Genomic DNA, 26,741 nt, shown 5'->3' on the forward strand with positions numbered 1-26,741 from the left:
TTTCATTCTCATGTCGACACGATATATCCCCGTGAGCATGAGAGAAAGGATACCACAGAGTCAGACACATCTGTTTCATATCTGGATATTTTACTTAAAAAAGACGTGAATAGTAATCTAACAACCGAGCTGTATGATAAACGTGATGATTTAAACTTTTCAATCGTCAACTTCCTTTACATATAATGGAGTCTCAACTAAATTTTGATTTGTCTCAACTATTTTTTTATGCAAATATCACTGTTTAAAGCTTTGTTTATAAATGACTCGTGCCTCACCTTACAAAAACCTATGCTGAAGCACACATTTGAATTGACAAAATTTTGCTTTTCAAAGTTGAGCAAAATAAAGTTAAATTGGTAAAAGTAAAATACTGCAATTCCAGATGCAGATGTTTTTATTAGAATTATTTTTCCATTTTACATCTCCTTACCTGCATTGTTGCAATGCTACTAAATTTGTGCAACTTTATCCGAATGCAGATAAATTTAATTTACATTTCCCAATTCCCCAATGCAGGATTACCAATACTATGCAGTATGAATGCAGGCTCTGTCAGGTATTGTGCATTATAATGTCTATCAATGTCACGTCAGTCAATGCAGGCATTGGCTGACTGCACAGTCAGTCAATGCAGGCATTGGCCGACCTTGCATCAGTCAGTCAATGCAGGCATTGGCCGACTGCACAGTCAGTCAATACAGGCATGGGCCGACTGCACATCAGTCAGTCAATGCAGGCATTGGCCAAGTGCACATCAGTAATTCAATGCAGGCATTGGCTGACCGTACATCAGTTGGTCAATGCAGGCATTGACCTTACATCAGTCAGTCAATGCAGGCATTGGTCAGTCAATGCAGGCATTGGCCGACTGCGCAATCAGTCAATGCAGGCATTGGCCGACTACACATCAGTCAATCAATGCAGGCATTGGCCGACTGCACAGTGAGTCAATGCAGGCATTGGCCGAGTGCACATCAGTCAGTCAATGCAGGCATTGGCCAACCTTACATTAGTCAGTCAATGCAGGCATTGGCTGACTGCACATCAGTCATTCAATGCAGGCATTGGCCGACTGCGCAGTCAGTCAATGCCTGCATTGGCCGACTGCACATCAGTCAGTCAATGCAGGCATTGGCCGACTGCACATTAGTCAGTCAATGCAGGCATAGGCCGACTGCACATTAGTCAGTCAATGCAGGCATTGTCCGATTGCACATCAGTCAGTCAATGCAGGCATTGGCCGACTGCACAGTCAGTCAATGCAGGCATTGGCCGACTGCACATCAGTCAGTCAATGCAGGCATTGGCTGACTCCATAATCAGTCAATACACCACATTCTTCTTCACAGTAGATTTTAAATCCCCAGGCTTGGCTGACTTTGACAAACTGTTCTATAAAAAATGGCTGTTTGATTGTTAATAATTATCATGTCAAGAATATGTATACTCGGTAATGATAAATAATATCATTTTAATTTGAAATTGATAAATCTAAAATAATAGGAGGCCAGATAATTTTAAAATCATAAAGCGTCGTAATGGACATAAGAAAAGTTAACGTGCATGAGGTGAAAGCTGGTCTTTTTTTTTTTTTTTTTTTACAAAAGTGTTATTCATTTTATAAATTCCAAAGAAGCCAGCATAAAAATGATTTTGGCTGTTAATTGACAACAAAGTACTAATTGTTCTAATTAATTGATTAAAATTTTCACTGCGGGGAATTTGGTGAATTTCCAACATGACTGAAACTGATGTAACAAAATAAATTCACTTGATATATGCACATGCATGTATAATGGTATAAATATTTTCCTAAAGTATATGAATAGTAGGAAATAAAGTGGCACATTTAGTCGTGCATATATGTTATTCATTTAATTTCATATATTATAAAGCGTTTTCTTGATCCTCTATCTTTTTCTTTTCCTTTGGTCTATATTGTAGTTTTTAACCCGTGTATACCTGAAAAAGAAATGCATGCAGTATTAAAGTAAACTTCTTTTTAAAATAATCGCGAATTACCGTTTATTTTTACATTTACTTTCCAAATTTTTTTTTCAAATATTTCATTTAATTAACTCTGTTAGTTCACAAATAGTTTAAACTTATTTCTTCAAATGAAAAGACTTTGTAAGAATATGATGGCAATATATTCTGTAAGGCAGATTAACTATGCATTCCCAAGCCTTCACAAGACTAAATAATTTATTTTCCGGATAACCAGAGGCATATTACTTTTAAATTCCTGCCACTGGACATATTATCTTTATTCAATTTTTTTTTAGCACAACTACTTTTTTTTAAAAAAAATTTCCAGACCCCCCCCCCACACCTTCTTTTCAGAATTGAATGAATATTCTATCCCTGTCATTCAAACAAATACAAACAAACCAAAAAAAAAGAAAAAAGAAACATAATCTTACCAGAGTTTTCTTTTTTTTTTTTCGATTTTTTCACTATTCACTTTCATCTGTATATGACTGGTTTGTAATGCACTAATGGACGAGTTTACATGTACATCATTCCTTACAAGGAAACGGTTTTAAAACTGAAATAAATAATTATTATCCTCAAATTTTTTTAATATTGTGAAGGAAAAATAGATTGAAATTACTCTGATTGTAGATATTTATTTTAATTCGTCATAAATTAAAATTTCTTGCGATGCACCATCTTTTGAACGCCTCTGTATTTAAAAGTGAAAGTAGCTATTAAGACCGAGTATTAATCATGAATAAAAAAAATTCGGCCGTCTAAATGTAAGTTTTATGTTATTTGTAAGTAAACACTTTTATCTATAACTGGTTTATGAACAGACGTTAACAAACTACTTACCACAAAGAACGATATACAGTCTGTAGGCCTGACGTTACACTCAATCATCGGCCCCTCTGCTGTAGGATGGTCAGCTATTACCAGTATTTCGATGCCTGGATTGGTAAAACGTAACATGTGCACGTGTATAATCATTCAGCATAAACACACAACATTTGGTAACTGGAAATACGTCCTTTTTATCGTTGATTTTTAAAAAGATCATCTTAACCCCTTGGCTTATTAACGTTTCGCGGATTTTAGTTTCTGTAATATTGTGACGTCATATAAGTACGTAGTGCATCACCCAACAGTTAGGTCTGTTTGAAGACTGATCATTCACACAGCAAAATAATATGTTGGCGATTAAAAAAGTATGGAGTTTTTATTATGCAGTGGAAAAACACCAGTTGTGATATTCTTGAAGCAAAGCTTCGTCCAGTGTATCTTTATCCGATAGTATGCGTTTTCAAGACGGGAAGTTCCAGCTGCAGATTTAAGACACATTGAAGGTTTGTACAAAGTAGCCTACCATGCTTTTATTTAAATTATGCAACTATATTGTGTTTATTTGGCAAATGTTTCAATTATTATTCAAAATAACTTGCCTTTTTTAATTTCCAACTTGCCCAAATAATGTAATATAATAATGTAAAAAAAAAAAAAAAAAAAAGGAAAATGCTTTTAACTATTTTTAAGATTATTTCTGGGATTCGGGATTTTCCAGTTTTGATGTACAGCTTCTTTCTAAAGTAAATCGTACTTTTTCGACTTCTAGCGTAGAAAAAAAAAGAAATATAGTCGTAGAAATGTTTGCAAATTATGGCGTGTGTTTAGAAATCTTTATGGTTGTACCCCTTAATTATTTGGACTGATAAGTTTTTTTACTCCATGCCCCACTCTCACCAAAGAGTTTGGTTCGGCCGTTGTGATTTTTTTTCCATAAAAATAATGCATGCAGTGGCAAAAGTTACAAAGTTCATGTTTGTTTTGTCTAGGGATTTTTAAATACATGTCTTATTTTTTTCTTAACAGTGTTGAGTGACACTCAGATGGAATCTACAGCAACATTAGACTACAGTCTGTGATGATATCCGATTCTATGAGACCTGAGTCTGTTTGTGAAAATGGTGGCCAACGACCATATCATAAGGTTTTATATTCAATATTGTGCCTCACTACTTGTATTTGATTATTGAGTGATGATTACATGAATACATAAAATTAAAAATCTGCGAAAGAAGCATTTTTATTAATATTTAGAGCGTATAACATTAATTATTATGTTGGAACAAGACGATGTGTAATTATTTGGTGAAACAATGCCGAAAATTATATACAAATTTACACGAATTCAAACAATGTTGTGTAACTCCGATTCTATTTTCAGGCGAAGTACTGAGAACTGCACAGACTAAATGGATTACTTTAGGAATCAAGAAGACAACATTTTGACAATGCATAAAAGATTCTACGCAAATAATTTTTATCAAACTGTCCTTGAAAATACATCGTTTTTATTTAATTTTACTTTTCTGCAAATTCTTCTCCATAATTAAAATAAACGTTAAAATTGATCATTCATCGGCATTACTTGATTTATAGAAGTCTGCTGTAAAAAAACCAGTTTTGACAAATACAATATGTACATGTATAACTATATTTTTTACAAGGAAGATTTTATTTGCATTAGCCGTATGAATTAAAGCTATTCCAATGCCTGCAGTCCCTATACATGTTTATACAGTGGAATGTACAACGCCTGCATTGCATCAGTCTTTTGAGTCTATCATTGACTGCATTAGAACTTATGTGCATGCAGTCGGCCAATGCCTGCATTGACTGAGTGATGAGCAGTCGGCCAATGCCTGCATTGACTGACTGCGCAGTCGGCCAATGCCTGCATTGACTGACTGCGCAGTCGGCCAATGCCTGCATTGACTGACTGATGAGCAGTAGGCCAATGCCTGCATTGACTGACTGCGCAGTCGGCCAATGCCTGCATTGACTGACTGATGTGCAGTCGGCCAATGCCTGCATTGACTGACTGCGCAGTTGGCCAATGCCTGCATTGACTGACTGATGTGCAGGCATTGGCTAGCTCTCTAAAGAGCCAATGCAGACATTGACGGACTCTCTTGAGAGCGTGAGAGAGTCAGCCAATGCCTGCATTGGCCTTGAGAGCCTTGAAATGCCCGAGTGACCATAGATAGAAAGAGAAAGGGAAAAGGATAAAGAAAGAGCGATTCACATTGCCTGCATTGGCCCTTTTTATAGTTGTGCAGCCTGCATTCGCCCTTTTGATAGTTGTGCTACCTGCATTGGCCAACAATAAACACATTGCCGTAAGAAATTGCGATGAAATTCTGGCATTGACTGAAGAATAATAGCCACCACTGCATTGCAAGTTTATTCACTTTCCTAGGTTTAAAATACATTTTCTATTCCTTTAACGCCAAATTGCATTAGTCAATTACATTTAGAACAAATTCGATTGCATATGTGATTAAGATAAAACACAAATCAGAATATGCTAAAATTTGCATGAAATTGAATGGACATCATGTCATTGTTCCCGTTGTTACTTGTATCATATGAATTTGGAAATAAGTGAATAAAACCATACCATTTGTTTCGGACTAATTTTGTAATCATAAACAACTTCTTTTATAAATCTATTAAATTATATTTACTTTGGTAATAGAAGTCAAAATGTCTTTCCAAATTGCCCATATCATCGAACTTAAATTAAAAAAAAAATAAATTAGACAGATAAAAATTAGTTGAGACCCCATTATATGCAGCAATATACCATGATGACCTGCGTACGGGGTTTATATATCCCAGTGATTCGATACGGAAGAGCATACTCTATGTATGAAAACTTTCTAAAACAAGGTCAATTATTGACAAACAAGTTGCTGAAACAGGAATATCAGCAGTCTCGGTTAAAGTCATCATTTCGTAAATTCTACGGTTGATATAATGACCTTGTCAGCAAATAAAATTTATCATTTACTCAAATGCTGACTGACGTTTTTCATACTACATGTAATTATTAGTCCATTATTTATACACTGAATTGACAACGGATTTTTTCCGTTATTTCCCGATAATGACAAAGAACACATGACGGGTGTGACCAGCTGGGGATGCTTACTCCTCAATGGCAACTGGTCCCACCTCTGATGTTTTGGAGGTCCTTGTTTGCTCTTTTTGTATTGTTTGATGGATTTTTGAGCTTGATTACTGTTCGTTTTCAAAATATATTTCATTATGAAAACAAATTATTGACCTTGAATTAGGTACCCCGGTTCCATTGCAACGAAGGTTACAGTTCTTAAACTATTTTTAGATTTTACAACCACTCACACATCTTTTTTAAATTATGATATAAAAATTCAAATCTGTTACATGTACTATGCGTGGCTAACCTGTTTTTAATAATTTCAGAGAATTGGTCTTAACATTAGTCTACACAGGCCTGGCCTGGCCTGGGGGCCATAAAACTTAGATGAGCTCACTTTTGATCTCAGTCTCACTTTTCCGCTTTATATGCTTTTGGTAAAAGTGAGATTGAGATCAAAAGTGAGCTCATCTAAGTTTTATGACCCCCAGGCCTGGTCTGTGTAGACTAATGTTAAGACCAATTCTCATCTAAGTTTATTACCTCCAGGCATGGTCAAGTTTGATTATTCTTGTCTTTCTACCCTTGTTAACCTGTACCTGACAAGGTTTGTGTAGTCACAAGAGACCTCATCAAATGTCGAAGAATTGTATAAAGATTAATGAACATATACTCCATATATATTGCATTATAAAAAGAAATTACTCATTGAGAAGAGAAAAAAAATTCATAGTATAATTAAAAATTTCAAGTCACATAACACATTGATAAGACTGCAATAATTAAATATAAGATATTTGATGACGTCACTACACGTGATCCTGTGTTACATAGGTCACTATCTCGACAGCAGTTCTTCGTTACACAACCACGAGATCCGTGAAGTTCAGACGAACAGTTCTCAAAGTCATTTTTAGGAAGACAGTTCCAGGCACAACCTCTGACTGTGGAATCATATATTCTGTTATCCATCGTACTGTACATAGAGTAGTATACTTTCTGAAATTTACCAATATTACAACTATATTAATGATAAAATTCTTTCGAGAGCAATTTGCAATACTGCTCGATTGTGTTTACTTTCTATATGCATGATTTTTAATTCAAGGGTTTTCATTTCAATCATTAATTGGCTAATTACTGCGGTATATCCACAGTAAAAGCACAAGAATTATAAAAGGTGGTCATAAGCAACGTATAACGCTTTTAATTTCAAATGATTTAGAAACATGCGATAAGTCCTTCAAGATATTCATTTTAAAGGTATATCTATGCACTCCGGAAGTGATTATAGCTCGAATCTGAACATCCTGTCTGAGTAAACATGCTTTTAACATTATTATAGAACTGACTTTGCAATAATGTGACGTGTGCTGAAGTCATTATAAATTATTATACATGTAGGATTAACTTTACAAATAATGTGACATGTGCAAATGAGAACTTTTTTTCATTGTTGTTATACCTCTTGTCTTGCAAATAATGTAACGCGCATGCAAGTGAGCACGTCTATTTACTAAAGACCTTCCGTTGCAATAGTGTGGCGTGTCATGTGAGTAAGTTTTTTTTACATTGTTATACACCTTCCAGTGCAATAATTGACGTGACATGTGCTCAGATCAACGCGTTTCTTGAAGCTGAACATGACTCATAAGTAGGCACACGCCATACTCGATAATACTATCTACGATATCAGCACCAGGTTACACTCTTCAAATTCATTACATCTGACCGCTCTATTGTCACAGATATCGGCGTGGAATGGCGATCCATGTTCTTGCGAGTTATCTTACATTACCACTGTTTACATTTTTTTATGTATGTGTATTTTGTGATTGTTTGTATACTGCACTGGCCTGCGCAAGTGTTTCTCTGGCTTACTCTCATGCCGTAGAAGAACTTTTTTGTCGCTGCTGAGTGCTGTATATAGCATACACCACACCACTGACAGTTGATTACACTAAACAAGTTTTGACTAAATTAGCTTTACATAGGGGTTGTCAAATATAGCGAGAGACCAACTAAATATGGCAAACATGTTCCTCTTACGAATCGTGTTCAGCTTTAACAATATTATAGACAATATGACGTGTTCAAGTGAGCACGTTTTATTTACATTGTTATAAATCTTCACTAGCAATATTGTAACGTTTGCAAGTGAGCAATACTTATTTATTTGAGTTTTAGGTTTACCTGACAATATTGCCCGGGAGAGCACTGCTTCTTTACAGCCTTATAATTTTCACTTGGATCTAAATCACAGTCCTTAGAAATACAATGCCAGCACTTTAAGCCCAACGAGATCCCTGTAAGCATGAATAATATTAATAAGCATGAATAATATGAAATTAATAAATATGTAAATAATAATAATAATATTAAAACAATTCATAAGTCTTAAAACGATTATGTTTTTATAAAAGAATTCCAAAAATCGTTTCGAACTACCAAACAATCATAAACCAAGAATACATATTTCAAACGGCAGTCTGACCAAGACGTTCAAATTTATTTATTATTTTTTTTAGTAATCCCTTTCTCTTCCTAAATTTAACATCAATTAAGCAGATACAGGGTATGTAATTGAAGAGTATCAATAAGATTTTTTTTTCGCGCCTTTTCTCCATAGAAAAAAAGAAACATTATCAATTTGCAAACTTCGGCCACAGAGCAGAGAGTTTAAAATGAATAAATCACGGCCCGTTTGTCAGAAAGAATCGAATAATTAATAGGTTTTCGTGATTTACTTTGATGGTTTGTATTAAATAGATTGGATAAACGGAAAAAGCATCTAGACCACAGGAAGAAGAACTAAAAGACATTCGATGGAAACGTCAGACGAAACCGATAAGAAAAAAGCTAAAACTAGTATACTGTATTATAGTAGAGATTTGTTTATTTTTGTGTTAAACAATCTTCCTGAAAGTTTTTTACTCATAGGCGCCACCACGTTTTGGTGGAGGATTGCAAACTGGCACTCAATGACTTTGTGCACTGAGGAATCTTGCTCGTGTCAGCATCTACTGCGGCACTATTCTTAGTTTATATTTTCATCCGAAGGACCGATCTCAATATCTCCAGCGGGATTCGAACCTGCGATATACTTAGTAAGTATCAACTCATTACTCTGCGTCTTTAAAGCAAATATTCTAACCACTAAGCTTCGAAGGCGAATGGGAAAGAATTGATTCAAAAGTAAGGAACTATCTGCCTTGGAGAGTTAATTTTTAGCATACCTGCTTTTTGATATAGAGTTGTGGGGGGCCATCATTCTATATTTAGCAAGATTATTAGTGAAATGGATGATAATAATGAACAAGGAATAAAACAAAATACAAACATTACAGCCCGTGTGGCGTAGTGGTTAGAGTATCTGCTTTAGAGTCGCGAGGTAAGGAGTTGATCCTTACGTCGCGGGTTTGAGTCCCACTTTGGGATGTGAAGACCGATTTTAGCCTCGAATGAGACCTTGTAAACAGAGGTCCAGTGTTGCAATAGGAGTTGATACGAAAAAGATCCCTCACTGCTCAATGCCCCTAAATGCCGAAGTTAAGGTCAAAATTTGCAGCAGCTCTCCACCGGTAAATGGTAGCGTCTCATAATGAGTGAACAATTCTCGAGAGGGACGTTTAACAACAAACAAACATTACAAATCTGTAAACAGGGTATAAAAAACAGAATGTTCAAAAAGTGGGATCAGATGAGTGCCAAGGAGGCCTAGGAATTACCAGTCGCGCATTCACATCCGCCGTGGGCCTTACATATAGCATAATCAGACCGAAGGAACATTTCGTAGTCGAATTCAGTATAAACAGAAATAGTTCACAAGTTAAATTTAGTACAAAAACTTAAAAGAAATATTTCACAAGTATTACGGAATATGTCAATACGAAAACAGTCCCATCTGCTGACAAAGTCATTATATCAAACATACAGTAGATGTTGAGTACACGATGTTGTTGAAATCCCTGTTTCATCAACTTTTGTATTCATATGAAGCAGAATTTGTTTAAAATCTTATGCGTGAAAAGAAGTAAACACTTGCTGTGGCCTTCAACTCAACATTTAGATATATCGAAGACGTATTATCAATTAACAATGGTAAATAATTTCCATTCCTATGTTGAAACGATATATCCTGGTGAGCTTGAGATAAAAGATACCACAGAGTCTGACACATCTGTTTCATACTTGTATATTTTACTTGAAAAAGACGTGAATGGTAATCTAACAACCAAGCTCTGTGATAAACGTGATGACTTATACGTTTCTATCGTCAACTTCCCTTACTTATGCAGTAATATACCTTCATCATTCGCATACGGCGTTTATAAATCTCAGTTGATTCGATACGCAAGAGCATGCTCTATGTACATGAATGAATTGTATCTAAAACGAGGTAAATTTTTGACAAACAAGTTGATGAAGAATGAATATCAGCAGTCTCGTTTAAAGTCATCATTTAGTTAGTTCTTTGGTCGATACAATGACCTTGTCAGCAAATACAATTTACTAGTATCAATGAGTCAAATGCTGACTGACGTTTTCATACTGATTATTAGTCCATTATTTATACTCTGAATTGACGACGGATTTTTCCGTTATTTACCGATCATGACAAGGAGCACTCGGCGGGTGTTACAGGTCAGCAGGGGATGCTCACTCCTCCATGGCACCTGATCACACCTCTGATGTTTTAGAGGTATGTGTTTGATCTGCTCTTATTTTGTATTGTTTTAAGGACTTTGATATTGAATACTGTTCGTTATCTCAATATCCTTCACTTGTATGTCAGTAACCTGTCTTTAAAAATTGATCGTATTGAGGGCATACTCTTCAGTATTGAAAAGCAGCGAAATATTACAGCATAAGCAAGGTAAGCCGACGAAGCGAAATATGACGTCATTTCCTTTGTCATGCAGCTCATTTTTTAATTGGACGCCATCATCTATAGTCAGTAAATAATGTTCTTAGAAGAAAGAATCCGGTCTATTATATAAAGGAAAACATAATTACTCTCTTAGGGCCATTAATAAGAAAGATACGCTGATAATTAATTTCCTTTTACCACCGTAATAACGAAAGAGGTTTCATTTAACAAGATTTATCATGTTGATGGGTCCAGCGTCTTTTCATGTTTTTTTTAAAAGGAGATGATCCTATCCTTTGTTTGATTCCATTTCAACTAGTAAAATGTCTTCCCACAAATTTTATTTAAAAATAAACTTTGTGACTACAAGAAAGTTTATCTTTTAAAATCCTATTTTCATGCATACGTATCGCAAATGATTAATTGCAAAAAAGCTAATTTAAGACTTTCAAATTACTATAAAATGTCTCGTTTCTATGCTGTTGGCAATCTGTCTTTGTTTATTATGAGCAACAATTGCAGAAATGAAATAAATTTAATTTTGTCCTAAATTGAAAATAAATTTGATTAATTTTTCGTATTTCAGCTAAATATCCATGCCCAAACTTGTTACTTATTAGCAAGAAAATGCACGACATTTGTCGATTATTCCTACAAGTATTCATACGACAAGAGTTAAGTAATATGTATTTTTCAAATTGATTTGTCTGCGTTTGATTATGCATGGTCTTTTTTAATTAAGAACGATTTTAATTTTCTGTCAATATTAAGATCAATTTACGATATAAACAAGAGTAAATGAACTATAAAATTAATATTTTACGTACCTAAACACGACAGAAAGAAAACACCAGAAGGGATAATTCCCTTATTAATGTCCCTCATTTTACAATCCAAACATATTTATAATTTTTTTTTCCAGATTAATATAAGGACATTTCGGTCGTTGTAGTTATTCTCTTTGAAATAAAACTCCAACGTGCTATATGTCTTTTAGTCCTTTGTTATTTCTAAATATAAGATTTTCGTCATATAGGTGAAAAAAAAAAAGATTTTTAAAGTCGTGGTATATCACAGCGGTTAATCTTTAGAACAGATAATCCGTATCTGGTACGAACTAATTAAGAACACTAATTAAAAAGCAATTACTCATTACTATTTCAGAATTCCCAGAGGTTAAAATATCAAATGGTTTAATCAATCATTCAAGGTTTTGTTTAATCTCAGGTTGCAAGGACGAAAGTTTTCATCCTTGAATCTACCATATACCTCTGTAATCAATACTTAGATACATTACTCCTTGATTTACTAAAGTAAACATTGCAGAGGTAGGTCTTCTTGTTTGCACTCTGTTTTGTGAGTGCACATGTTCCTACTCTGAACTAAGGCATGCCTTTTCCGCTTTCATACACAGTCCAAAAAGTTCATCATTAGATGTTTTGAAGTTTCTTGAAATATTCTGTTTCTTTTCTTTGTATGAATATCATTCCTCATATTTTTAAAAATCACATTCAAATATATCACTGTCTATTTGATCAGCACTGCGATTCACTTTTAATACAAATGTTTTTGATCAAATAGAAGATGAGTGTTTAAACGATGTAAAATCAAACGGACCTATTTATGACAAAATCTAGAAAACACTTAGATATTATCAATTAACAATACCCGGTAGCTACTTCCATTCACAACTCAACACGATACATCCCAGTGATACTTGAATATTTTATTAGAAAAAGACAGTATTAACAACAACAAAACTTTATGAAAAATGCGATGACGTACTTTTCAATCAACTTCCCTTACTTATGTAAAGATTTACCCCTATCACTTGCATACTGGGTTACTGTCTCTCGTATGATTCGAAATATAAGAGTATGACTACGTCTGAAACTAGGCAAGCTAATGACAAACGAATTAATGAAACATTGATATAAAAGTTTCTTTTAAATTCGTCATTTCGCAAGTTTTATGGTCGATACAATGAACTTGTTAGCAAATATACAACCTTTTATTAAGTCAAATGCAGATGGACTTTTTCACACTAATTGTTAGATCCAACGAATTGTCTTAGGATTTTCCCGTTTTCTCCGATCTTGACAAGAAGCACAAGCGGTTGTTACCGATAGACAGGGAATGCTTTATCCTCCATGGCACCTGATCCCACCTTTGATGTTGTAGAGGTTCATGTTTGTTCTGCTCATGATTTGTAATGTACCTATGAACTTTTGAGCTTGAATACTGTTTCTTATCTTCATATATTTCATGCAAAGAGACTCATTGAGTTAGTACATCATAATTCTTATCTGAATAAGATACAAAGATACTTTATCGACCTCAAAGACTGCTGTTTCTTTATAACATCTCCCTGTGTGGGAATAACGGCAGAGTATAACTTTTTCAATCACACTTCAGATTTTTAAGTATTTCCTTGAAGCACACATGTACACAAAGATGCAACATAAAAATTCCTAGAACATTGGGATTATATTGTTCTCGTCATTTCCTCAGCCATTCTGTAGCCTCAGAACATACCATTTTACTGCAGTTTTGTTGCAAAGTGACCATAAAATGAACAGAGGTTTATTGTATATGTCTGTAGAATATCAGCTCCCGACGTCTCTAAGCACTTTAGACATGAGAGAAAATCAGAGATCTCAGAATAAGATTTCAACAATGGGGAAGAGATTGTAATTTTCTTTTTCAATATTTAAATTTTTTCGTCAATGAGATATATATTATAGTTTAATAAAAAATATTCATAATCTTTTTACCTTTAATACAAAGATCCAGTATTTTTAGGGTTCATTGGGGGTATTGGGGTTAATCAGAAACGTAAATGAATAGATATAATCCGCATGTTCTTCAACCATTTTGCATGCTATGGGTTGTAGCTATCAAGTAAGGGTAAATTATAGCATGAAATACGAAGATAAAAACAGTAATCAAGATCAAAAGTTCATTGGAACAAAACAAATTAAAAGCAGAGCAAACACGGACCTATTAAAACATCAGAAGTGGGATCAGGTGCCATGGAGGAGTGAGCATCCCTTGTCGACCGTGACCATACTCGCTGTGTGCTCCTCGACATGGTTAGGCAAACTGATATAAAGAATTTAATGTTCTTTTTTCCAATACGCTTGTACTCAAAATACCACTCAAAATAATTAATTTACAAATATCACAAACAAAATAATTGTTCTCAAAGAAATTAATTGTGTGCGGTGTGGAGATACCGATTTTTGTTTCGTTTTGTTTTTTTCTGAAATACATGGATAGCCATTATATAAAAGAGGCTGATAGTTTTAGATTAATGTATTCCTAACGTCATTATGATAAAAAAAAACCTAATTTAAATGAATTATTGCATGTATTTACAGTTATGTCTTGATTAAGCTTTTAATTAAAAAGATTTTAATGATCATGGAAAGTCCAGAGTGCTGATAAACTATAACGAGCACAGATGCACTTTTATATATTGAATATATTGTATGAAACCATGCATGAGGATGGCAAAGTTTGTAAGCTATCTTGTGCATTCAGTAACGAGAGGTTGAGAAAAATTAACTAGGTCAGATATTAGGAAGGTGACAAGATGTCGGATATGATTAATAGTGTACAACAAAATTATGCATATCCCTCATTCATCAATACCCCAAGTGCACTTAAGTGTAAACTTTTAATATTTTCATTCCAATCAAATTGAATAATAAAAGTGTTCGATTCATAAATTTATTTTTATGAATTCTTATAAACGCCATAAAATTCTGCAAACGAAATATAATTCTACATCCATTCATAAAGTTACAGTAGCTAACAGATCCCCTATTCCCTCAGAACTGTCAGAAAGAAAAATTGAAATTTAACCAAGTTTAAAGTAAACTTTTTAAAAAATATATATTTACACAGAGGGTAAACGTGATTTCTGATACTTCTTTGGTGTTTTTCACACCTCTTGCCGAACTTTTCGATATAATTGGTGTTGGAGGTTATTTAGAAGCACTCGAAATATCTTCTTACAGAATTAAAATAAATAGGGAACAAAGAACTAAGAAGCTTTGAATTCTGTATTCTGTATTTATCGGATTGAGTACGGATTGAAAACGTGAATATAAACCCACAATGAACAAACTAGTCCTGAAAATGAAAGGTTCGTGTATTGATAGGCAATTTATTTCCAAATATCAATTATGACTTGGTTTTGAATGCACGTCAGAATAATTTCTTTCGATATTGATAGTTCTTATAGATAAGATAGGACGGCGTGAGAAATGTGGTAGTTATTAATTGTTTGACATTCAGGGTAAAAATCAGTCAAAAGAAAGGCAAACCAAAATCGAAATCCTCAACATTCGTCTGACTTGTAGATTAAAAAAGGATCGATTGTCTGAGAGGTAATAATCAAGTATCATAACAGATTATTATACACGTGGTGTTTTTTTTTTTAAATTGACTTCTCCATTCTTTCGAAACTCTTTTTCATAAACCAAGGAACAAAAGGGCAAAAATCGGAATTCTAAGGAATCAATACGTATAAGATCTCGATTTTGATGCAAACTTCTTATTGAAAAATAAATTGCATACCAGTGCATTGAGTTCAACATAAAGCAAACAATTTGCTATTAGAGTTGACTGATCAAAGAAGTATATATAGGAGAGAAGAGATGCACGTTAACATTACTTGCTTTGGAAGATACTAATAATGTGTCAGAAAAGTGCATGTTTAAGTTACAATGGGTCTAAGGGATATTAACGAAAACAAGAATTAAATTTTATAGTGAGTTGCATTCATAACCATTTAAGAGGTCGAAAAAGCAATGCATGTACATATATAGTACATTAATTGTATGTCAAATTAATCAGATTAACATGCACATTTTGAATTTTAATCTGGTTAGTATTAAGAAATATGTAATGAATTGTTTTGTCAATAGTATACACAGAAAGAATAGGTCGAATATTTTATTTACCAAATAACATACTATATAATGTAAAAGGTCAACGAAACTAACTTATTCATATGATCCCAAAATATTAAGGTGGTTTCAAATAGTTTAATACAAAAAATAAAACTAATTTTAGGTTTCAGGACTACAGAAAAATTAATTCTTAAACAATATTTGTTATAATAATTACCTGATATTTGTAAGAAAATCCAGAGAGTCAGTAAATACACGAACAATCGCACCATTTTATATTTCTAATGCCATTTTCTCTCCTATACGCCTTCCACCTTAATGCATTTCCCCTTCCTCAGAATTTCAGATCTATATTTAAACTTTTTCTGGCACTGCTTAAATAAACAATCACATCCAAATATTTGTTTACTTTGCAGAAAATAATCATTTCCCAATCACCTTATCACCGAGTTTTCATCAGAAATTATTCGTTTAAGACTAATTGTAGGCCGACTGAATCTTATTAGGCGTTAAACTAATCCCACCTTCTCACTTTACGTGATAACGGCTTTAATATAGTGAAAACAAAACCAAGACACAGCCCCTGCTTAGGGAAATGGATTATTAAAGCATTGATCCTTCCAGATCATTTTATGCACTATTAAAGTCTTTTACTGCGTTTTTATGATATATTATCTAAAATACGACGATTCCATCCCATGTACTTACCATAACAATGCTAATTTTTGTCTAATAACTTTAAGAGTGAATGAATTCTTGAGCAAATCTTCATTTGCGTAATAAACACATATATAATAATTCTTCTTAATAATTTATCGCCCCTTAGTGTTCATTGTCTATTATAATTGTATCAATTTGTCATTACACAATTTCTTATGAAATATGAACAATCTATAATTATTATAAATTGCATTTTCCCTTGGTCCTAAAATTGTGATATTTTTTAGCTTTACAAATAAAACAGGAATTATACTTGTAAATCATTAAAATTTAAAAATGGGAAAATATCCATTGTTATGAATCATGATTTAGAGGTATTATCGTCATTTCAACTGCATTATTCATTACTGCCCAATAAGGATCTGAACATTACTTCAATTAATTATCAGGAGACGGATTTACGTAAGTTTTCCAAATTGCCGCCGACTCCTGTTATACCTTCACTTAATATCTGTACGGTAAATTTGAAATTAAATATGGTTAAACAAATTAAAATTATGCTTCTTAGATCCGCGCCCTATGCCTTCTTCAGCAAAGTCTACACGGCGCGGATCTAAGAAATCTGATTTTAATTAGGTAACATTATTCGATTAACACCGTTAAGAAATTAAAAAAAATACAACAATAAAATGAAATACTTTTTCATTAGGGAAGAATTTCACCTAGTTTTTAAGTCTACAAAAATCTCCACATGAACAAAGCCAGTTCTAGTGTTAACAGGTGCCTGTATTTTGGTTTTCTTTAATTATGACATCTTTACGACCGAGAAAAAGGCAGGTTTGAAGAGAGGCTTCGTGTAACAGTTTTAGCTGCTATGAATTTCATATTGTTTAACACGAAAAATGTCATAAAATAAACATAACTAAAGCTACAGTACATATCTTTCTTCAAAGATTGTTTTGTCTTTTCGATGAAGAATGTTAAACAAGTCTCGATGAGTAATACGCATTTTTATTAATAGAATTTTCGAAAACTAAAGAAATGAAGTGGCAAATAAGTAAATTTCCTATCAAATTTATGATGAATAATTTCAGACTGATAAACACGTTTCATTTTGAAATTTTATTTAATTTATTGTAATGAATGTACGTCAAAAAAAGTATTTTTGATATTTCTATGTCAATATTCATATTAAGTAAACATTAAATATTAAGTAACTGGAAAACTTTGTCCAACCTTTTTATTTTACAATACTGACAGCTGGCATCGTAAAACTGACAGAAATCGAACGACCTTGTATTCAAGGTGTTACCTACTTCGAACTGATTTCTTATCACGAATGTTTTAAGTGCAGTATTGATGCGGAATTTTAGAAACATTTAGTAATGACAGTAACCCCGGGGTTATGTTGTGTTTCATTATTCTAAAACTTGTAAATACAGGGACCTTTCATGTATCTGGTAACATGATAACTTTCCTTGCTAACTTTCATTGATACGACATTTTATAGCCATCTCCTTTAGAAGAAGAGCTCCATATAAAGAAATACAAAAATGATCAAATTTAAAAAATAGTCATTACATCAAAAACTTATTTTCTGGTAAACTATCAGAATAAATAAATTTTTTTATGTGAACAAACTCACATCCACAATTATCAAAGGATTACACTTTGTAGTAAGTTGAAATTAGCCCAGTTTATCTGGAGACGTCGAAAATGTGAAAAGTTTACTGACAACGTTTGCCACAGACAGACAGATTGATCATCGACATATCCTTGAATTTTATATTGAAAGTATATTGGAATCTTCAGTGACAACATCTAGGTCCTATGACAAACCGTTAACATAAAGATAAATATCAATTTATCAGCCGACCACCTGTTATTCAACCCCTTTATTCAAAAACTTTCAAAAAAATTTTCTCTGTTGCCTTAAACAACGTTCAGATGAATCGAATCCATGTATATTTTATCATATTTCATATATGGCTCAATATATGCCATAAACATTAAATAAAGACAACACAGAAACTGACACATCAAATTTGGTCGTAAAGTATTTGTAGACGATGAGGGTCAACTAACAAATCACTTATATGATAAAGAAGGTGATTCTGGCCTTTCCATCGTCAAATTAAATTTTCTTACTGATGCAGTAATATATTCCGCTTACACCTGTATGGAACGCCGTCACTGCCTTATAGCAGAACACTACTATTGCATTGTGTCAACCTTCCATTACATTATGTCAACTCTTTATGACATTAACCCACACTGCTATTGCATTGTGTCAACCTTCCATTACATTATGTCAACTCTTTATGACATTAATCCACACTACTATTGCATTGTGTCAACCTTCCATTACATTATGTCAACTCTTTATGACATTAACCCACACTACTATTGCATTGTGTCAACCTTCCATTACATTATGTCAACTCTTTATAACATTAATCCACACTACTATTGCATCGTGTTAACTTTCCTTTACATTATGTCAACTCTTCATGACATTTACACATACTACAATTTTATTTCGTCAACTTGCATTTCGTTATGTTTACTTAGTTTTTATTAACTGATGTGAAAAGCTCATACCATACTGTGCGCACTCTTCTACATTATGTCGATTCACTATTACGTTATGGGAACACGGGTATCCTCGGCCTTTATATGAGCATAACGTATTTTCCGCGTTCCGCAAGCACTAAAAATGGCGGGAGAGAAAACTGTCGTAGAAGAGATTCTCAGCGATTTCGGAATGACATCTTTAAATGAAAACATTAAGCGACAAATGATTGACAATCTTGAAACATGCAAAGCCTTTACACTGCGACTGTGAATTAAAGTCACGACGAAATTCAATGATGTTTACTTGTATCTGATAATTAAATAAATCAAATATTATGAATCGTGCAGCAATCATTTTTTTTTCTTTTTATTTTGAACTGTTTTTTTTTTTATGAAAGTCTTAAACTTTGTAGGACATTGCATTAGTTTCACATTAAGTTTAGCTGAATTAAGTTGAAAAATTTTTTCTATAAAACTATAAAGCCTGAGAGCTTCTCCACTTTCCGTCCTGGTCTCCAGCCATATACCACCCCCCTTCCTTGTTCAAGATTCCCATATCTGCCACTGCATGTGCCCATGCATGCTTACTAAGGCATATTCAGTTGATTTAGATGAGCGACTGGTAGATTTTTGTAATAGAATTCTGACCCTGGAATGATTAAAAAAGAATTACTAACTCCAGTGACGTAGCATCTTTTTTTGAAAGAGGAGGTCAGCCAGAAAAAAAAATCATTTACCCAAAAAACTTGACAAGCCAAGAAAAAAAAAGTCCAAGCCCGAAAATCCTATTTCGGGGAGAGGGGTCCAACTTCAATCAGTCCCATTTTTTCCCAGATATATATTACATTACGCTTAGTGGACTATACTTCAACAAGAAGTGGGGGTGGGGGGCTGTACAGTTTCAATGAACATTACATTTTCTATAGTAAAGTTATGTCTGGGAAAAGAGGGGGGGGCGGTGATATTATGTGCCTGTAATTTATCCTAATCAATCAGGAACCCCCCCCCCCTTCTTACCAGTCATTAACACACGGTCGTCAACATTCATTATATACTAGATATACAGCTTTGAGATAATGTAAATGTATTTTAACATCAGGTAATGAACTTTTGGAATCAACATGATAAAGAGTTAGAACAATATAAAGATATTTTTAAATCACATTAGAAAGAGTTGACATAACGTAATTATATATCCACATCATGGAATTTAGTTTTGACATAATGTAATAAAGTATTGATATAATATAAAGATATGTTCACATTATGTTATACACTTTTTACACCACGTAATAAAGCACTGACATAAAGGTAAGATGTGTTCACCTCACATCATGATGCCCTCGCCGTAAAATAAAGATAAATCCATATCACGTAATAATGCTTTGATATAATAGAAATATACACTCTCAAAAAGGAATGGGCTTTTGACTTCATGTAATGATAAGTTTAATTATAAAACACAATTTATTTGACGTAATGCAATTTTGACCTCACATATTAAAGAAATGAAATGATGTAAAGAAACATTCATTTCAGGTAATAAAGTTTTAACACAATGTAAACACATTATCACTTCACATAATGAATTTTTTACTTCAAGTTATGAAGTGCTGACATAATGAAAGGATGTATTTACTTCATGTAATGCAGCATTGACATCATGTTAAGATATATTTACATCATCTCATAAAAAATGGACATAACGTAAAGATATGTTCACATCACGTAATTATAAACTGACATAATAAATGCATAGTTGTATGCTATAAGGCAGTGATGGCGTTCCATACACCTGCATATGAAGTTTACGTCTCCCAACTTATTTTATATTTTACATTTTCTACTCATTGTTAGGCATTTAATGTTTTAGTACTATATATTTCACTATGGGTGTTTCTTTGATCTTACTATTGGATGTGGCTCACGACAGGTCACAGGGGCCAGTAACATGCTAAATTTGAATTTACGTATTGACTAATGACTATAATTGAGTTGCGTCAAGCGAAAAGGGACCTTCGTGACATAAACGTAATAACGTCACAATAGCGCTTCAAAGACGTGACGTCTAGTCTGCGCGTTTGCCGATGAAAAAAAATTATACGATAAAAGCAAAACAAAAATATATTTGCGTAATACGTATTTTTTTTACGTAAACATAGGTACTGACTGTTCCTTCGCCAAGCACTCGGCACTAGAAATGAAAGTCACGGATAAAAATAGACACGCCTAAAACTGTCTTGAAAAAAATGTCCAATATCGTCAGTTTATAGGTTTACTGGTAATATTTCAAAAAATTATATAAACTAATTTAATTTTTGATTGTTTTTGAATGGTTTAATTTATTCGTGAGCTGTCAAAAATGTTCATCAACAAATCAATGTACGTGCATATGTTCTGAAAACAATCTTTCTCCTTTCCGACTGAGCTTAGTCTCTACAGATAAGCAAATGGTCCCTAGTATATATTTCAATGTTTTGTTGTTTTTTTTTTTTTGGATTTTTTTTTTTGGGGGGGGGGTATATATATATATATATATGTTTATTATATATGTTTATTCACCAATCAAGCGCCCACGGGGGGCATGAACAAATTATTACAATAAGATAACATTGATTACAATTCTATATTAAAGGTGTATAATGTAAGATGACTAGTGATTAGGTTTGACATTGAGAAGTGCATCACCACACTGCATCAAAAGCATAGCTGTATATGGGGATAACAAACAGCATCCAAGCTCAAAAGTCCACAAAACAATACACAATAGGAGCAGAACAAACAGGGCCCTCCAAAACATTAGAGGTGGGATTAGGTGCCATGGAGGAGTAATCATGTTTATATAATTAATTTAATTAGGTAGTTCATTTGTTTAATGATTGTATTATTTAATGATTGTAATAACAATACGTTTTCCTTCTTGTTCGATCTGGTTTTAAATATTTTGTGAATTTTTAAATGAAATATGATTTTTGTGGGGGGGAACATTGACTTTGATTTCCTGACCCACATATTTGAAGTCTGATTTCATTTTCTTTATTCTATAATTAAGATCAACGTGAATTTCTTTTTATTTGAAAATTATGCGAAAACATGTAAAAACGTTCATGCGAATGTGAATTGGGTTCTACGATATTCGCATATTTAAAAAAAAGAAAAAAACCCCACTTTTTGTGAATTTTTGTTTGTACGACATTTATACAACATAATGCTCTTCATATAGCATTCAAACGAAAATCGTGTCATAATCGTATGATTTTTTTTTTGCATAAATTTCATGTGTCTTGTTTATTGTCTCATGCAAAATATTTCACATGAATTTAATGCGAACTTGATATGAAAATTTGTGTGAGCCTCTTTAGCCTGTGTAAGTAGACAAAATATGAAGTCGGGAGAGTAGGTTTGAGAGAAATTGAAATAAATGCTTAAATGAATACCTGCTTAATAATCTCCTGTTTAACCTATCTTTAATATGTTCAATATCTTATTTATTTCAGATTCGTGAACATTTAATTTGAGCATATAGGAACTGAAGTATAGACATTCAGATCAATTTTAGTTGAAGGGAATATAAAATAATCTTTGTCATCTCTGGCATTATGTTTTTGTTAAGTGTGAACTCGTCAACTTGTCATGAAGGTTACTAACGAGAACCGCTCAACAGATGTCGTATTGAATACTTTTGGAAAGAAAGAAGATTTTTATAGGATTAAATACTTATTGAGTTACCCTAAATATAGCCCAATATGTATAGATTCAACTCAGCGGCAATAGGTATATTTTTAATTGAGGGGAGATTTATTTGTATACGTTAATGGTGATTCTATTTGAAAGCATGTCAAAATTAAATCAATGTATGACTTTTGACAGTTTTCAAATATTTAATTGCGATGTGAAAGGCGAGAATCAACTGCAAGATTTGTTGGCATTGAGCACTTTGTAAAAGGGTGGCCTAACTGTAAGAACTTTACAGTACACCTATAAGTATGTTTTAATGAAAGTTTAGTGAAATGTGCATACGGGATTGTCGACGGATTTACCGATCATGACAAGGAGCACACGGCGGGTGTGACAGGTCGGCAGGAGATGCTCACTCCTCTATGGCATATGATCCCACCTTTGATTTTTTTGGAGGTCCTTGTTTGGTCTGCTCAAAATATGCATTATTAATGGACTTTATAGCTTAAAATTCTCCATATATATATAAATATATAACCTACACCATGGAATAAGCCTGCAAGAGCAGCTATTAGAAAACTTCCTAAAACCAACGTTTTATAAGTCAGAAAATTACTTTACCGAATAGCTGGACCTTACTGATCCCTATATCTGATCTCTTTTGGTATTAAAAAACCTCATTATAGATAAGCTTTGGCAAGACCATTAAAAAAGAGCCGAAATATTGACATTTTACTAAGATTTACATGCAGGAACATTTTAACCAAGAAACTTGGATAGAAGCTCATGTCATTCCCAAAATAGTTTCATGTTTCAAAGTGAATGAAATTTCATATGATCATGACAAGGAGCACACAGCGGATGTGACCGGTCGGCAGGGGATGCTCACTCGTCCATGGCACCTGATCCCACCTCTGATGTTTCAGAGGTCCGTGTTTAATCTGCTGCTATTTTGTATTGATTTATGGACTTTTGTTCTTGAAAACTGCTCATTATCTCCATATGTTTCATATATTGTAAATGCCCATAAATGGAATTCCTGCCATACAAAATTTTATGTCGCGGACATAATTACATTTCAATTCGAAACATTAAAAATTTAACACTCAAATGATTTCGAATAAAAAGGAATTAGATATTTTTAAGATATATAGTAGTATATGAAAATACAAAAACCAGCAAATATTCTTGGTTATCTACCAGGATACATGTATGTTAAATTAGGCAATACTTCGTTTCAATTTTCAGTAGAACAATAAATTATTGAAAAAGATTTTCAATTATTTTAAAGCTAGTTATAAATAACCCATTCATTCTTAGATTCAACCTTCCGAAAATTCAAAACTTAGAATTTAAATTAGCATTCTTTAATCTAATTTTTTTAAATGGAAGTGTTTTAAGGACATACATGTACATGTACATATATACACGTTGTGGCTCATGACTAGAACAAGTTATGTTCGTATTAAAATTTTTCTTACCTAAAACTTGCAGTAAAATACCCAGGGACAGAAAACAGTGAATATGGTTATCCACCATCCTAACAAAGAGTAAAAATTTCCTCTTCTTTTTTTCAAAATTAATGCTTTATTCACTATAGATTTGCTCTTTTCAATTCATATGTTTCTCACAATATCACATTAAAACGGTTCAATGTTTCCACAGAATCGCGCTATTTTTCCATCTTCTTGACCGTTGTTCTTTTTAAGCAACAAAATTTAATAATACTGTTATTGTTGGCATATAATACCGGGTATTAAACAACAAATTTATTCGAGGATGAAAATAACTAAACACTATACATGTACAATCTTTGATTATTTCCTTTGTCACATCCTTGAAGTGATTTTCTTTTTTAATATTACATTTCACTGAAATATATATTTTTCGAATAAAACCGAACACATCTAAGTTTTTCTGGTATTGGAAATCCTTTGTAGAACGTGCTAGGGTAGTTAGTGTTGTTGTTCATTTCATACACTAAAAAATCATTCTGTCCATCACTTTAATACAAGTTATTTGTAATAGCTTATCGACTATCGCTGAATTTTACTTAGACCCAGTTATACTCATGAAAGAGGAACCAAAGATTTTTTTTTTAAATGAATAGCTATTTAAACCGTAACGATACTTCAATGAGGACTTTAATGAATGGGTCTTTGAGTCAAACTTTTCTAATTCAATACAGACATCAGATCTTGATAGATATCGTCGATAGCATTGTATAATTATTTCATGACCCATATATCAAATTACTTTAATTTTTACTAATTTTACTTAGATTTATTTAAGATGAACTAGGGATTTTTGATTTTTTTAATGGGCAGATGTTTAGCAAATATGAACTAATTTTGGTGCAATTTTCCCCCGGAAGTTAATTTTCTTTCATTCTGTAAAGAAAACATTTAACTGGGTACACCTTGATTTATATTGAAGTTTAATGTTCCAGTGAGTAATTAAACACTGTTTTTGTACTCATTTGAGTTCGAAAGTCGATTAGGCTTTATACTAATCATTAATGCAAAACAAGTAAGAGCTTTCAATGCGATCTGTAGTTCATCATGTAATGAATGTGGTCACATGTACTGTAGCAGATGCCAGGAATTATGAACTCTTTATGACCAAGAAGAAATATGAAAAACCAAGAGTATTCAAGATCAAAGTCCGTTTAATCACTACAGTTCGGAAGCAGAGCAAACACTGATCTCCAAAACATCAGAGGCGGGACCAGGTGCCATGGAGGAGTAAGCATTCCTTTTTTGACTGGTCCCACCCGCCTTGCGCTCCACGTCTAAACGGAAAAATCCGAACAATTTTTGTGTAAAAATAATGGCTTAACAATTAGTGTGAAAAAAGTAAGTCAGTAGTAGACCTAATGATAGATTGTATTTGCTAATAAGGACTTGTATCTACCATAGAACTTGCCAAATAATTACTGCAAACGAGATTATTAAAAAAAATTTCATCAAGTTGTTGGTTAATAACTTGCCTTCATTTAAAAATAGATCGTACGTTGAGCATACTCTTGCATATTGAAACAATTTGGAGACAAAAACCCCACATACAGGTGATAAGGGAGTATTGTTAATTGTCTTACCCGCTTTTTCTATCTATTTCCATTTTGTTTAACTTGAAAGTGTCAAAATAATCAAACAATTAAAACATAGTTCATGAATACATGTATTTATATTTCGAAGGAAAATAATTCCTTTTATATAAAAAAAAAACTGTGAGACTTAATATCAAGCCCTTTATAAAACATAATTTAAATCAGGGTTAGATTTCTGAAAACACATTAAATAAATTAAGTTAAGGCTGTGTATTTTTTGTATTGCAAATCAAGCCATAAAATTTCACTTTCTTCGGAAAGACGAACATGAGCCGATCATTTTCAGATACAAGAGAGAAACTTTGCCATTGAATATCATACGCGGCTGGGTTTTTTTCCTTCTGAATTTTCTAAACTCTTAATTTAAAATACCAAAGAATTGAATGTGATAAAATTTTTTATTTGCATATTTTTTAATTCATAATAAGACCATGTATGTATCTCCTTAGAAATAATATATGGATACTGTATACAGAGAAATTTTCGCCCCCGTTTTATTTTCGCCCCTTTCGCCCTCTTATTGATTGGGCGAATTTAAAACGGGGCGAATTTAAATTACACAGCATGATTTTTTAACAGAACTATGAAAGGGCGAATTTAAAACGGGGCAAAATTGTTCGCAAGTGCAAAAGGGTTAAAATAAGACGGGGCGAAAATAACCCTGTATACAGTATATTTCGAATGAAGAGAACTGATTACCTATAGATAAGAGAATGCAAGTTCAAAATGTTAATTATCAGTTTTAACTTTGTCAATGAAAATTATCTGGTTAGTAGACTTGGAAAATACCTGAACAGTGGTATCTGCCAGTAATAATACAATTGATCGTATGTGTAGATGTAATTATCTGATAAAAAAAAGTATGTTAAATGACATCATAAAATTGTTCTTATCACGAAGTACCTTATTTGATCATGTTTTTATGTACATTCAAGAAAATAAGTTCCCTTGACACATCTGTACTGTTTTATTATATTTTTTTATTTA

At 33.0% G+C, this 26,741-nt stretch overlaps 1 protein-coding gene and 2 long non-coding RNA genes across 6 annotated transcripts in view; 1 reads left to right on the forward strand and 2 right to left on the reverse strand.

The window, feature by feature from the left end:
• Window positions 1-1,851: 1,851 nt before the first annotated feature.
• Window positions 1,852-3,202, reverse strand: LOC134245386 (uncharacterized). Its single transcript, XR_009987411.1, has 3 exons — window positions 2,839-3,202; window positions 2,427-2,551; window positions 1,852-1,965 (listed from the first exon to the last, which is right to left on the reverse strand). It is a non-coding gene; the product is annotated as an uncharacterized LOC134245386 (long non-coding RNA).
• On the forward strand, window positions 2,730-4,394 carry LOC134245385 (uncharacterized). 2 transcript variants are annotated; one of them, XR_009987409.1, is made up of 3 exons: window positions 2,730-2,762; window positions 3,853-3,970; window positions 4,208-4,394. It is a non-coding gene; the product is annotated as an uncharacterized LOC134245385 (long non-coding RNA). The 2 variants fall into 2 exon arrangements; XR_009987410.1 differs by lacking the exon at window positions 2,730-2,762 and adding an exon at window positions 3,208-3,329.
• Window positions 4,395-6,677: 2,283 nt separating this feature from the next.
• Window positions 6,678-26,741, reverse strand: part of LOC134245387 (uncharacterized) — a 29,375-nt gene continuing 9,311 nt past the window's right edge. The window contains exons 1-3 of one of the 3 annotated variants that reach the window (XM_062727675.1): window positions 24,127-24,187; window positions 8,138-8,250; window positions 6,678-6,943 (exon numbers count right to left, since the gene is read on the reverse strand). In XM_062727675.1, the coding sequence (XP_062583659.1) occupies window positions 6,692-6,943; window positions 8,138-8,250; window positions 24,127-24,184 (423 nt within the window). In that variant the 5' untranslated portion in view covers window positions 24,185-24,187 and the 3' untranslated portion in view covers window positions 6,678-6,691. Of the gene's footprint in view, window positions 6,944-8,137; window positions 8,251-15,950; window positions 16,212-24,126; window positions 24,188-26,741 lie in introns of those variants that run through there. The other 2 variants (XM_062727676.1, XM_062727674.1) reach the window with 2 other exon arrangements.

Source organism: Saccostrea cucullata, unplaced genomic scaffold (genome assembly GCF_032062105.1).
Source record: "Saccostrea cucullata isolate Sc308-1 unplaced genomic scaffold, CSIRO_AGI_Scuc_v1 ctg6864, whole genome shotgun sequence".
Taxonomy (NCBI): Eukaryota; Metazoa; Mollusca; class Bivalvia; order Ostreida; family Ostreidae; genus Saccostrea; species Saccostrea cuccullata.